The sequence below is a fragment of the Hemicordylus capensis genome, chromosome 6 (assembly GCF_027244095.1).
Source record: "Hemicordylus capensis ecotype Gifberg chromosome 6, rHemCap1.1.pri, whole genome shotgun sequence".
Classification (NCBI taxonomy): Eukaryota; Metazoa; Chordata; class Lepidosauria; order Squamata; family Cordylidae; genus Hemicordylus; species Hemicordylus capensis.
The window spans coordinates 98,717,438-98,733,267 of NC_069662.1; the positions used below are offsets into that span (position 1 = coordinate 98,717,438).

The 15,830-nt window shown below is 44.9% G+C and overlaps 1 protein-coding gene across 6 annotated transcripts in view; it reads left to right on the forward strand.

Annotated features, from left to right (window-relative positions):
- KIF15 (kinesin family member 15) overlaps positions 1–15,830 on the forward strand; it is an 89,122-nt gene that overhangs the window by 46,467 nt on the left and 26,825 nt on the right. For all 6 annotated transcript variants that reach the window (XM_053260953.1, XM_053260949.1, XM_053260950.1 and 3 more), the window contains 2 exons: positions 6,831–6,916; positions 10,131–10,206. In XM_053260953.1, the coding sequence (XP_053116928.1) occupies positions 6,831–6,916; positions 10,131–10,206 (162 nt within the window). The remainder of the gene's footprint in view (positions 1–6,830; positions 6,917–10,130; positions 10,207–15,830) is intronic.

Sequence of the window (15,830 nt, forward strand, 5' to 3'; positions counted from 1 at the left end):
TGCAGGCTCTGCCTGTCTATATATTAACAAGGCACTCACCCTTTCTGTGTGCACATGATGATAACACATTGTCATGGGCAATTATTATTCATGTGTTGAACTGAAGGTGAGCCTATGTGATTTTGCACAAAAATACAAATTTTGCAACAACCCAACAAATGCCAAAAAATGTTCCCCTCAAAACTACTATGGGCCTTGTCTCTATTTAACAAGCCATAAAGCATTTGGAAGTTCTGCATACTCACTACTGAAAGTTCTAGGAACTAGAGCCTACCCGGATACACAGAAGATAAGAGCAACCCCCCACCCACCCCCACGAACAGGTTCTGCTACTCCATATTGCAAAAGTATTTTGAAAGCATAAGATCTGGATCGAGATCCATAAGAATGGGTAATGCACCTGTGCAGGACCCGCGCGGTAGAATACTGCAGCTTGTCGAGGCGACTGAGGTCCGCCCACATGTCTTCAGCGTGCTATTTAAAGGCAGACTGGGCACCTGTTCTTCAATTCTTATCTGACCACTGTTGTGTTCAGTCCTCGGACTGTTGCTCCTCGTCAGTTAAGTTCTTCTTCTGAGTTTATCTATAAGATTAAAAATATAGGTCTGAATTTATTGGTTTTGACTTGGAACAGCTTCTGAACTTGGCTGGTGTTATTTCAAATTGGAACAGACTTTGACTTTGAATTGGATTATCCTTAAAATGGCTGAGGAGAAACGTACCTTCGAGAGGTGCACTGGATGTAATGCCAAGCTTCCTTCAAAAGATCTCCATGACTTGAGCTCAATCTGCCTGGAAGAAGAGCACAATTCTCTTCATGCAAAATATGCCTATCTTTCTCAAAGCAGATGAGAAAAAAATCGGGCCTTGCAACATCACACCACCATTTATGATGAGGTACTGAGCCCTTCAACAGCGGGAGAACCCCATCCTACGACCTCATCATCGACTATGGAAACTTCTATGTCAACAACAAAGTATCCTCCTATGAGACCACAGCCATCAACATCGAGCTTGGCATTGTATCAAATCCTGAAATTCTCTTTGAGGTCCACTCCCCCTGCAACACCAGAGCGTTCGAAGTCGAAATTTAAGCATTTGGGGTTGGAGGATCCTCCCTCTTCCCCAAGACTAAAGAAGTCCAAAACTGGATTTAACGAAGGAAAGGACACAGTCTCCTTCGGGTCTTCAGAACCTGCCCTTGAAATCCTCTACCTCTGATGTCAGGATCGACAAGCATCGCTAGACACCAAGAATTTTGACTTTGAAGTAAAAGGAGCAACCAGTAGCAGAAACACTGAGAGACATCAACCGCACATTGACACTGAGATTGTTGACATAGAGAGCCCACTCTGTTTCCATCTCCTACTCCGATAGACTCTTCACCACCATTGACACCTGCTGATCAGTATCGAGAGACCCCTTCAGTATGGACCCAAGTTATTACAACTCCAAAAGTGAGTTCCGTTTTCAACTTTAAACACACCAGTTCTATAGGCATCAAGGCTGGTGACTCCTCAATGTCCAACTGAAATATTGACTTTCGATGTCGAGGAGGAGGACAAGGAAGCGGTATTTGACTCTACCACTGCCCACACCTTACTTTCCATTCTCGATTCCAGTTCCAGCACTCCCTCGGTATCAACATTCAAATGTTTCCCTCAATCATCAGAAGCAGGAACTCCTGGGGAATCGGTTACAAAACAGTCCTTGGTCCACAAAACACCAGATACACTAACTGCTGCCCATTTGTCAGACCCCTCGTCATGGCATACATGTGGCTTCACAAATTCATTGGCTGCAGGGACAACACTGGCATCGACATCTATGGAGACTAGATCTCCGAGTTTCCCCTACGACTTTCAAGAGGATCAACCCTGGAAGTCTTCACAGACAAGACCATATCCACTTCTAGCTACAATAGCAGCTCCAATTCATACTGTACACACCCTGACTGGAGGTGATAATTTAACCATGCCATTACAATCTACAATTAAAACTGTTTCATTGGCCACACAAACTGCTTCCTGGCCCCCTGTCAAAGTTGTAGAAGGTACAGCTACACAGACTACTTATGAAAGCCTGGAGATTGGGACACAAACACTGAATATTCCAACTCCATGAAAAACAGCTACTATCGAAACACAAACATACGTACCTCCTTCTCCGTCTCATTCACCTTCTGATCATCATGGCTGTTCGGACTTTGAGTCTGATCCAGATGACCCAGACAACAGAGTTAATCCTCCAGTTGACGTGGCTCCAACTACTCACATCTCCCCTGATGACGAAATGAAAGTGTATCACCATCATGTTAGGGAGATGGCTAAAGTGCTAGGTCTCAACCTGAAATCTGAACTAGCCACTATTGATGACCTCGGCTATAATTTTATGACTAGGTCTGAATCAACACAGTCTGTGGCCCTGCCTGTTCTTCCAGTCATTTCACAGACTGTACAATGCGTATGGGAGGTAATACACACCTCTACCCCCACTTCTAAGCAACTGGAGAGTTTATATCAGGTACAGGCAAAAGACAATTAATATCTTTTAAAGCATCCCATGCCTAACTCCCTAGTCATCGACTGCGCTACATTGTCATCTTCTAAGTCTGGTCACAGACACACTACTCCTGCAGATAAAGAGGGGAGAAAAATGGATTTGGGGGGGAGAAAAATTTATTCCACCTCCTGCCTATTGGTTAAAATAGCAAACTATTCAGCATGCACAGCAAAATATACACATAGTTTATAAGAGGATTTACAGAATGCTATGGAGGTCCTCTCTCCGGAAGAATTTAAAAAGCAATTCCAAGACACGTTGGATAAATCAGCAGCACTTACCCACCAACAATTAAGCACTGCCAAACACCTGGCCGAGTCTGAATCACGCTCTTTGGCAGCTGCAATCTCCCTGCAGAGACATGTGTGGCTTCACTCCACCAACCTGCAGGAAGACATGAAAAAAAGAATTGTGGGCTTACCTTTCAATGGTAAGGGCCTGTTCAGTGAGGTCACTGATTCCACCATGGAGAATGGTGGAATCCTCCGGCTCCAAGTACCATCCTTATTCGAGGCAGAAATCCATATTTAAACATCAGGAACGCCGTGATTTTAGGAAGCAGTACCAACCTTACCACAAGCATCTTTTTCATGGCAAGGGGAAGTCAAGCTAACACCAGCATACGAAGCAGACTGAGCCTCAGAAACATCTTTGAGGTTCAGACCCACCGTCACTGCTAGACTCCTCTCTTCTCCCACCACCAGGGGCCACAACACTGATCTCACAAACTCTGTGCTCTTGCCAGTGACCAACATCAAGCAAGCATGCCATGTCCCCACATGGCACCACATAACATCAGACCACTGGGTCCTAAAGATTATATCTTCGGGCTACGCCATAGAGTTCAGAACAGCGCCAAAATTTACAGGGATGAGGTTCACTCAGCCCTGCCAGGCGTTATTGGAAATGAAGGATCTGTTAGCCAAAGGGGCTATTGCCCTGGTACAGTGGGTGCAAAGACGGGAGTGGTTTTACTCCCAATACTTCTTGATCCCAAAAAGATATGGCAGCATACGACCTATCATGGATCTACACCACCTGAACAAATTTGTCCATGTGCAAATTTTCCACATGATAGCGTTACAAGAGATCCTATCTCTTCTATACCAAGAGAACTGGGTTGTGACTCTGGATCTCAAAGGTGCGTACTTCCACATTGGCATCAGGATACCACACAGAAAATATCTGAGATTCACAGTAGGAAATCAAGTGTACCAATACACAGTATTACCCTTTGGACTTGCCACCGCTCCCAGGGTATTTACAGAATGTATGGCTGCAGTGGTAGCTCATCTGCAGATCCAGGACATATCGGTCTATCCTTATCTAGACGATTGGCTCATGACTTCCAAAAACAAAGAAGAGTTACTTTCTCAGACAAAATGTGTATTATCTCTTCTCCAAGACTTGGAGATCCAACTCAATTGGAAAAAATCCAAGCGGGAACCAGTTCATGTAATCTACTACATTGGAGCAGTTCTAGGCACAGAAACCAGGAGGGAATACTTATCTCGGGAATGCTTCCAGGGCATCAGGACCTGGTTCTCCATTTCCAGCAACATCCATCTCAACCAGCCTGACTCATTCAAAGACTCCTAGATCTTATGGCATCCTGCAACATAGTGGTGCAATATGCCCGATTAAAGATATGCAGTTTGCAGCTTTGGTTTCTGTTGGTCTTCTGCCTGAATGTGGATTGTCAGGACCTGTGTCTAGTGATCCCGGATCAAATTCTACGGTCACTTACCTGGTGGTCAATGGGCAGAATTTGCTGGAAGGGGTTCCTTTTCAAATGATGACCCCTTCTATCTGGCTAGCAACAGTAGCCTCTCTGCTAGACTGGGGGGCCCACTGTGAAGCACATCGGATACAGGGCAGGTGGACCCTGCAACAAAGACAGTTACATATCAATTTCCTGGAACGATTGGCTGTCTTCAAAGCAATGAAAGCCTTCCTACCACTTCTGCAGGAAAAGGTTGTACAGGTGCAGTTAGACAATACCACTGCCCTGGCCTACATCAACTGTCAGGAAAGGACGGTCTCTCAAAGTCTTTGTGCACTCAGCCTGCAATTATCGCATTGATAGCCATACACATAAAGGGCCTAGACAACATCCTGGTGAACGACCTGAGTTGAGTTTTCCCACAGCAACAACAACACAAATGGGTAATCAAGACAGTACATCACACCTCTCTTTCATGAGTTGGATACGACCAACCATAGATCTCTTTGCCACCTCAGAGAACACAACGTGCACTCATTTCTGCTCCAGGACAGGGCACGGCCCACAATCACTAGGAGACGCCTTCCAGCTGGATTGGCATCAGGAGATCCCTTATGTTTTCTCCATGACCACTGATCAGCCTAGTGGTTGACCGCCTTCTAACTGCTCAAACAGGTATCCTGGTGACTCCATGGTGGCCAAGACAACCATGGTTTCCACAGGTACTCAAAACTGTCAGGGAATCACTACCAGAGGCTACCACAGGAGCTAGATCTAATAGCACGGGACAATGGCAGCATACTGCACCCAAACGGTCTCACACTCCGCCTAACAGGATGGTGAATCGACTCTTGAACCAGAGGAAGCCTTCTAACAGGCGTGATTATAAAAGCAAATGGCTCCAGTTCAAATCCTACAAAAGGATGCTTGGTTTTCGCTCTACCCAGGCCACAATCAAAGATGTACTCCTCTACTTGACTGATTTAAAATCACAAGAGCTGGCAAATGTATCTTTGAAGGTGCACCTAGCAGTGCTATCTTCAAGACATCTGGGCTATGATGGAAAGACTCTCTTTTCATATCCAGAGAGTGAAGCCTTCCTGAAAGGCCTTTTGAATTTGTATCCACCTGTCCGAAAACACATCGAACCATGGAGCATACCCTTGGTCCTTTTAACTTTGACAGAGGATCTATTTGAACCTTTGGGTTCTGCCTCCATCAAGCTAGTGACTTTGAAAACTACCTTCTTACTGGCCATAACTATGGCTAAACATGTGAGAGAACTGACAGCTTTGTGGATAGATTCACCATACACCAGAATTTATCTGGATAAAGTGCTAATAATGCATATGGACCCGAACTTTCTACACAAGGTGGTGTCCGACTTCCACCTCAACCAGGACATTGTTCTCCCTATGTTCTTCAGGAACCCATCTAACCCTTTAGAACAGGCAATGTACTCTTTGGATGTGCAGAGAGGACTCTTTTATATTAACTAGATCTCACCAAGAACTTCAGATCCACCAAGCGTCTGTTTGTAGCATTCAAGGGCTCTGTGAGAGGCTCCTGTATTTCCAGACAAAGAATGTCCAGACGGCTAGTTGAGCACATCCTACTGACATACAAGACACAGAATGTTCAACCACCTGAAGTAATCAAGGCCCACTCTACCCGTGTCTATGCTTCTTCAGCTGCACACCTTTTCAGGGTAACCTTCACGGACATCTGTAAAGCAGCAACTTGGTCCACTGAGTTACCTTTCGTCAATAATTATGCCATAGATGTGCGCTCTGCTGCTGAGCCGAGCTTCGGGAGAAGCATATTGAAGCGGGTGTTACAATAGCTATTATTGCATACACCTACATGGAGAGCTAGCTAAACACCCATTCTTATGGATCTCGACAGATCTCGATCCAGATAAACAAGTTGCTTACCTGTAACTATTGGTCTGGTAAAGATCCATCGACATCCATAAGACCCTCCCGGACCACCCCTCTGCAGTAGTGCTACACTATGTATGTATTGAGTGTGGAAGCTATTCTTTGATGATAAACTCACTTGATTTCGGATAATTGTTTTCCACAGCAGTCGTCCAAGAACAGAAGAACAGGCGCCCAGCCCGCCTTTAAATAGCACGCTGAAGGCATGTGGGCGGGGCTCAGTTGCCTCAAGCTGCGGCATCTACCGCAAGGGTCCTGCTCAGGCGCATTACCCGTTCTTATGGTTATTGATGGATCTCTACCAGATCGATAGTTACAGGTGAGCAACCTGTTCTTTTTGCAGTGAAAGAAAGAAACTGTTTATCTGGCCCACTACTTGGCTGATAGTTGGACTGCCTAATCCCACAATGACTGATTTCAGCCATTTACTGGATTTGAGTGATAGCTAATGCAGGGGATGCAGTGGCTAATCCACCAATGAGGCTCTTCAGTGCTGATGGCTCAGTTTGATTTGTAGGAATAGTCCCTATCATGTGATTTATTCATGAGTCTTGAATAGGCAATTGAAAATATTGTAGCATACCATGTTTTAACTTACATTTTAGAATCTCTTAGGCCAGTTGGAAAGTGAAAAAGAACATAATCAAAAATTAGCAATGCAGCTGCAAGAAGACAAAGAACATACTTCCAAGTGAGTATTGCTTCTTTGAAATTTTGATTTTAGTTTGGTTACTAGTTACATAATTTAATAAAAAATTAATTAGTATTTATATTGTAATTGCCTTTTCCATAGTTAAACAGACTGGTTTTTTGAGAGAAAATATGGGGAAATATGCTTTGGTTAGATATATGCTTTTTATGAATTCTAAAAATGCCAGTGTTTTTAAATCTTTGTGTCTTATCTTCCTGCATTTTGATAGCCACAAGCAAAGGTACAAGTCTCTTGAGGTCAGTTATATATACAAATTGCATACTGAAAGTTCAGCACGTGGAAAGCTGTTAGGGTACTTAGCCACTTCAATGAGAGAATGTTTGCAAAGTGACATTCAAAATAATTTTAAAGGAGAACAGGGGAGTAGTGCCAAAACCTTCTAAACAGTGGCACAACAGAGCCACATGTGTATAGCAGTCCTCGGCCTGCTGGACAGCCAAATGCACTTCCTTCCTCTTTGTTCCTTTTAGCCACAGCTCCGACTTGTCTCCTTCCTAAGAACTGAGAGCCATGATCAATCTCTAATGATAGGCTTTGACTAGAGTAGACAGCAAGTGAAATGCGTACAGAGGAAGACATTGTTTTATTTATTTTATTTATTTCAAATATTATTTTCTACTTGAAACAGGCTATTTCAAACACCTTTTAAGTAAAGGGCTTGTTTTGAGCTTGGAACAAAACAACCCTGTTTTGAGTGCCATTTTGGAGGCCTGTTTTTCCCTTCCTGATTGGCTTTCTGGCACTGGCTTCTGATTGGCTTGCAATCTCCTTGCTGCTTGGTTGGCTTGTTAACATAAAAATCAAATATTGTCATGGGCAACTGTGCCCCCATTGTCAAGAAGGGGAGAGCCAAAAGGAGGTAGTTTCAAAATGTATTTAAAGGGACTAGAAGGCAGAGAGAGTCCTTTATAGTGTACCTCTCTTGAAGAGGATACATCAGGATGGAAGGTAATTTTGTGGTTTTCTCAGCATTGTGTATAATATGCTGTGCTATTGCTACTATAACTATCTGGTTTTGCTGGGTCTCAGATTGATAAAGGCAGTACTTGGGTGCCTGCTTTCCTTGAGTTGTGGTTCATTTTGTTTGTGAGATAGTGTTGTGGTGAGAAATGGACAGCGACAACTGTGTGTGTAAAATTTTTCTTGATGATTGATCTGATGAGCTCTGTGTCTGGCCTTGAGACTAACTTGTGCTTCACTCACTCACTGCTCTGCTCTGCAATCTTCATTGCAAGATGTACTCAGTCAAAATGTGGCTGAAGTTGCTGTAGTTGAGTTGAGCTTATGGCTATGCTTGCTGCTAAGGGTGCTGCTGTGGCAGCTGTTGCAATGTTAGGAAGTAAGGAGTCATAATTTTGTGTGAGAACAACTTGTACCAATGATATTACTGCAGCTCAGGCACCGTGGCTGGCAGCGGATTCTAGGTCAGTGATTCTTTTTTGGCCATTTTTGAACTGTGTTTGAAATGTGTGTTCCGTGTTGGGAGGGACAGATTCCATTTTCCTGTGTGCTCCTGCAGTGTTTTTCAAGGCAGGATTGCAAAATGCAATGCAATGCAATGCAAAACATATGTGCAGTGCACTCTGTGAGTGCAGCTTGTTATGGCCATAGGGAACAATGGGGAAGCTCGAAACACCCCATTGTTCCGCATGGGTAGCTCCTAGGGACATCAAAGTGGGTTAGGTGGTAGGGCATGATGGGTGCTACCTACCACCCAACCCACAAAAGAAATGGGCAAGCGGGCAATTTTAAACAAATTTTTGACTTTCCCCCAAAATCTCCATAGAATCCTATGGAGGGGTTGAGGAAAGGTTAATTAAAAATTGCCTGCTTGCCCATTTCTTCTGTGGGTTGGGTGGTAGGTACCACCCAACCCACTTTGGTGTCTGTAGGAGCTACCCATGGGGAATAATGAGGTGTTTCAAGTCCCCTACTGTTCCTTATGGCTGAAACACCTGAAATATTTCAAGTTTTGTTTAGTCGAAACAACCAGTTGACCGCTGTTTTGGCCATCTGCATTTCGTTTCAAGCTCAAAACAAAACAATATCAGTTTCGTCCACATCCCCTAACACACACACACACACACACACACACACACACACACACACACAGAGTGCAATACTGCTCAGGGCAGCTCACAAAATAAGTAAAACAGTACAATATTAATAAGAACTAGCTAAAAATGGGACCCAGTTAAAACCAAATTTAAAAGTTAGAGTTAAAGGGTCACCACATATAAGCTGCAAACATCAAACTTTTGTCATTGGCCTGACGTTGCTGTAAGTGGTTTCCTTGTATGAACTCCCTCCCAGCTTAAGTGTAGCAAAGCTTCATTCTGTCACTGGAAATGCTCCAGGAGCCAACGCTGTTCAGTACAGGTGTCCCTAACTCTGTCCATCTGAGGACGCCTCCACACCCCAAAGAAGTTGATTGATGGAGAGAAAAACATGTGCTGTTTGGGATCCATTACAATAGAATTCTGAGAAATGTTTTGGCCCCACTCCAAGGACCTGTTCATAGGCTCCATATGGTTACTACTCCTTCCAATGAACACACAGTAGTATTATACACAACTACTTCTTCACATGTTCTCTCACGTGTAGACAGAACATGTGAAGAGGGCTGTGCTCATTTGACCAAAGTTCATTACAAACTTTGAAACTGACTAGTTACTTGTGTTACTAATTCATTTTATGAAGCAGTGCATTTTTAGACGTGGGAAATTTTCCATGGAAACATCTAGCCATGCAAAAGTTTCTATGGAAAACATTCTACCTCACACCCACTGTAACTATATGCTCCCACCCATTGTTGAAAGGAAAGGCCTTTCTCCCTTCCCCCCACCCCTGCCAATGATGCACTGGAACCCAAGTAGTCTGAAGTATAAACACATATGCTCTTACATGCCACTCTGATCAATCAACCAAAGCTTTGGTTGACTGAACTTACATAATTGTATCCATATTAAAAATATAAATGTATTAACCGCAATCTCCAATGGGCTAGGGGATGAGCTTGCTCCTCTCTGCCAATAAAAATAATGAGATTTTAATAGTGCTAGCCCAAAGCATAAACACTGTTAGAACAAAACTGAACATGTCATTAATGTGTGGTTTATTTCTTGCTACTGTCTTCATTTATTTTTGTTTACAGAAGAAGATTCCTGAAGTGATTATATCCTCTCTTTTCTAGGGAGCACCTGAAGGCTTTTGAAATTGCACAACTGGAGAAACAGTACTCTGAAATAATGTCAAGATATGAGCAGCAGGTACAACAGTATATATTTCCTACTGGAATATTTTTTCACTTTTCAGAAATGGTTGTTTGGTCACATGACACCACATCAGGCCACACACACAAAACACACAACCCTCTTGACACACAGATGCTTCCGCTTCCAGATAACATAAACTAGTGTGGCACAGACAGCAAGAGACCAGAAATAAAATGCTAACAACAAACCTAACACGGGGGGGCTCAGATTCCTTTATATCACACGCACACACAAATGCACACACCACTAATAACCATGTGTTTGATCACACAGCACAAAGGGAAGGGAGATAGCTGCCTTGGAAAAGAAAGGCATGTGAAATAAATGTTCAGGTCTCCTAGGGGAAGCAGTCATATCTCCCTGGGGAGTGTAACACCCATTAGCAAGAAAGCACCTTTGAAAGCAGAGAAACTGGGGCAATGGGAGCCTTGACTGCACTGAAGGGGCATATGCTAGTACCCTCACTACACAGAGATCCAGGATGGGAATCGGGCAAACCAGGTTCAAGCCCAGCCAGGAAGAATCCATGGCCATACTCGCCTTCTGCATTACTGGCCAGCAATATCCACTTTGGAAGCAAAAAAGGAGGAGCAGGCATGTCTTGAACACGTTCTGTCCAGTAAGCAACCAGCCAGCAGCAAAAAGGTCAATGATACATCATGGGATGTTTATCATCCCCCAGCTGCCCCCTCCCCAACCCAGTTGTATACACTCAAACACAGAGGTTGCAAAATGACCCCTAACCCTTTGAAACAGCACATGGTATGGACAAGCCATAGATATGATCTCCCACTGGAAAAGATGGTGGGGCAGGGGAGGAATCCCTGCAAGCAGGCACAGCTGAGAGATTAGTGTCCCAGCCAATCAGACACAGCGTTGCAGTGGCCTTGCATCACATGGCTCACCTTATGTTCCAAGCCACACACTTGTTTGTTCCATTCTCATGTGCTTGATTGCTTGGCCCTCATCATCCTCCCACCTTCCTCTGTGATTGGCTCTTATGCAGCCGCCATCATAACAAGACATCAAAGAGCTCATGGAGAGAACTGTCTGACATGGAGCTGGCAAAGCTATGTGGCCAGTCTGGAACACGTAGATTGGCAGTCCCACAGAGATTCATCTGGAATCGCACTTGGCACTGCTGTTGGGCATGCTCTGGGTTCTTCTTGTGGTGTGGATAGTCTTGTCCTCTGCACCTGTTGGAGAGCTACTAGTGGAGAACAAAGATAAACATAAAGAAAGTAATATGCACTGATCGTTGGCAGCAGGATGTGGCGTCCAGATCTGGATGCCTGGTTGGCGTTTGATGCCACTTAAGTGTGCATTCATTGCCTTGCTCTAGTCCTGGCTTCTCTGCCCCTTGCTGGAGGGGAGAGTGCAGAGACTGAGGCACAACCTTTCCCTCATCTGTGAGGTGTTGCAGAGTTGCACTCTGTTCTACTCTGTATTGCCAGGCTGAAATCCTGAAGAACCCTGGGTAGAGTGGAGTGCCTGGCATTCATCAACAGAGAACATATTTCGCATATGTCTCCTGTGTGAGAGGCACTATTAGCTGCTTTGGCAGGGTGGAATGGTTAGCCAACAGTTTTTAGGTAAGACACAACTGCCAGAAGTGAAGGGGCAATGAAGAGGCATTAAGACATTTGCAGCATTCATATTTTGATGCATGATATTGCAACACACACAACCCTGCTCTCCTGTTTGAAGTGAACTGCATAACTTGTTGGGGTGGTAGAGGTTCTAGTTGTTTGTGTATGAAGTGATCAATGTTCCAAGAAAAAAGGTATTAGCAAAATAAAGGTAAAGTGTGCTGTTGAGTTGGTGTAGACTGCTGGCAGCCACAGAGCCCTGTGGTTGGTTTTGGTGGAATACAGGTGGGGTTTACCATTGCCATCTCCCGTGCAGTATGAGATGATGCCTTTCAGCATCTTCCTATATCACTGCTGCCCGATATTGGTGATTCCCATAGTCTGGGAAACATACCATACTCTGGCTTGCTAATCAAGTCATTTCCCGCTGTGCCATTAAGCTACTCTTCCCATAGTGCCCTTTCTCCATGGTTCCCATCAGAAATGGTTCCCATGGATCTGAATCATATTCTGTTGCATAATGAATGGGTTCTGCACCTGCGCAGGGACCTCGCGGATAGATTTACTAACTCCTCGTGATGCCTACTCTGCACTGCGCGTGCTCTGTGCTTCTGTTGAAATCGGCATTTGGGGGTGCCATTTTCTCAGTTTCTGACTGCCAAAGTGTCAACACCTCATTGCTGGCTCCTCAGGTCAAACTGATTCTTGAGTGAGTGAGTGAAGGAAGATTTTTTTATTTTTATTCCTATTGACAGCAGACTGTTTGACTATTCTTTCGTTGTGTGGACTAAATTTGGTAATTTGGACTAAAATCAAGACTCTGCATGCCATGGGGTGTGCGGTTGCAGCGATGGAAACTTAAAAAAAATATTAAAGCGCTGCATGGATTGCCAGGCGAAATTGCCATCCACAGACAACCATGATTCGTGCTTGCTATGCTTAGGAGTGCAGCACAACCCAATGGCTTGTAAAATTTGCTGCTTGTTCTCTAAACAGACTTTGAAAAACCGAGTACTGCAGTTGAGAACAACTCTTTATGACGAGGCGCTCCGGCTTCTAACACCAAGTTTCCCCTCGACATTGGGACTGGGGACTGGTTCGGCGTCATACTCTGAATCTACTGAGCAGTTAGAATCTGCTACTACTAAAGCCACTGCTGATCTGGAATTCAAGCAGCCAAAAGCGGTCTCGAAGCCAGGGCATCAGCATAAGGAAAAGAAGGGGAGACGCTCCTCGGACGAGGAAGGGCATTCTCTGCCACCCAAGAAACATCAGACCAAGTCGAGGTCGAAAAGCAGCATGCCTTTAAAGACTGGACTGCAGAGCAAGAGTTCATCATTGACATCGACTGGTCGATATTGAGGGGTTCACCGTCAACATTGAGAGACCCGCCATCGACACTGGAAGCTATTCCTTCAGTATCGAAACAGACTCCAGTCTCAACTTTGACATCAGTATCGATGTTGACAGCAGAAGTGGCTACAAAGTCGTCCACAATGGTGGCGGGCGTGCTGCACAGGACTCTACAACTGTCTCCAGCACAGACTCTGGTTCAATCCCCCTCTATCCTGCTACAGCAGCAACACCACAGCAGGGACTACTTTGATTTGACAACAGAGGATCAGGATCAAGATGAGGCTTCTCTGGATCCGAATACTGCTACCACGTTGTTGGCTATGCTGGACTCTTCTAACAGTACCCACTCATGGCCTACTTTCCAAGGCTTTCTGAGTAGCAGCCTTGACATTGACCAGGAGGCCGATGAGGTTCTGCACTCGATACTGAAGACGCCTTCGATGTCGCCACTCCGAATCTTGACCACTGTGCCTTCAATGCTAAATAAATGGATGTCTCCCTTACGCTATCCTGGAGGAGTCCCCGTGGCATCGAGACCAGTCCTGATGTTGCCACAATTGGTGTCTACGGCCACTACTGCAGTGGCTGGGAAATACCAGTACAAATACCGGAAAATACCAGTACAATATGCTACTGCACAGGGATTTATGCAGCATAGAGAACTCTCACACTCTTGTGGATTTAGACATAATCCTACCACAGTATATCCTGATAATTATGCAGAATACTAATTGTGGAAGGCACAATGAGGAATGCAGTGGCTCCAGCACTTTCTCCCTGTGAGGCAATCAGATTCACAGACACAAACTACTTCAATTGCCTGCCAGTCTATTGCTTCAGTGCCAGACCAGCAGCTGCCTCCTGTGCAGTCTCCTGCATTGTTATTTATCCCACGGCCTCAAGAAGCATCACAAATACCATGTGCACCACAAGACCCACTGGACCAACCGCCGAACCAACCAAAGGGAAAGGTGAAAAGAAAAACGGCGCCTCTGTCAGAAGTTGATGGTTATACTACCGTTATTCTCAGATCCCAAAGAGGGATGGGGGAATTTGGGCAATCATGGACCTTTGGGATCTCAACTGTTGAATGAATGACTCCATTGCAAGGGATACTGCCTCTCCTGTGCAGGGAGGAGTGGGCGGCAAAGTTAAATTTGAAGGATGCTTACTTCCACATGGGAATTCAAGGGAACCACCACAAATATCTAAGATTTACAGTGGGAGATGCAGTGTACCAATATTCTGTCCTTCCCTTTGGATTATAAACAGCCTTGAGTGTGTTCATGAAAGTCATGGCGGTGGTAGTGGCATACTTATGGATGGATGGTGTTATGGTTTTCCAGTTAGATGACTGGCTTCTGGTAGGTGGCAACAAAGGAAGGTTACGTTCATAGATCCACAGATCTGCTGCGGGATCTAGGCATCAACATCAACTGAAAGAAGTCGAACCTGGAACCACAGAAATGCCTAAGTTACATTGGAGCGATTCTGGATGTGCAACTAAAAAGGGCATTCTTACCAACAGAACGCTATTAGCACATCAGGGACTTGATCTGCCATTTCACAATACAGTCTGTGGAAAGCATACCGTAGTTGATGGGCCTAATGGCATCCTGTAATACCATGGTGTGTTACACATGTCTGCATGTGATGTAACTGCAGAAGTGGTACCTCAGGAACTTCCGCCACAATGTTAACAGCCAAAACAAGCTGCTGACAGTTGCACAGACGGTACTACATTCTCTACACTGGTGGACAGAGGAGACCAATCTGTTGGAAGGGGTTCCATTCGAGCTGTTAACCCCCCACTCAGTGGGTAACGACAGATGTGTCCCTGTTGGGATGAGGGGCCCATTGTGCCGAGCACCAGATGCAGGGGTGGTGGACAATACGGCAGAGTCATCGACACATAAACTACTTGGAACTATTGGCTGTGTTTATGGCACTAAAAGTGTTTGAGCCGCTGCTCAGGAACACAGTGGTGCAGTTTCAGCTGAACAATACGATGGCCATTGCGTATCTGAATCGGCAAGGGGGGATAGTGTCCCGCTTGCTCTGTGCCTTGAGTATACAGATTTGGGAATGGTGCATCTGCCACAGAGTGTACCCTGTAGCCATACACATAAGAGGCGTGGACAATATATTGACGGACTACCTCGATTGATCAAAACAACTCTACCAACACCACGAATGGGAGATCAACAGCATCTATCTGCAACAGATTTTTGACTTGTGGGGACATCTATTTCCATCTCAGCCATTAATCAACCATGTACTGGTGCAGATCATGAGGGACAACTCAATCTGCATACTAGTGATGCCAGCCTTAGCTTGCACTGCTTTTCAGACTCTCAAGAGTTTTCACAGATTCCCTCTGTGGTCAGACCTTCTGGTGCAGGACGGCGGGAAGGTGCAGCATCTGGATGTAAAGACACTGCAGATGACAGCATGGAGAATTGGTTGTTAAGGAAATTTTTACTTAATAATAGAAGGCCGTCAACAAGAAAAAAATATGGTTGCACATGGAGGAGGTTTGCAGTATACGCATGTAAGCATAGTTACCTTCTTAGGAAGGCGTCTAAAACAGGTATTGCTGTACATGACCTCTTTGAAGCTTGGTGGCTTGGCAAATGCGTCTCTAAGGGTGCATTTAGCTGCTAATCGTCAAAG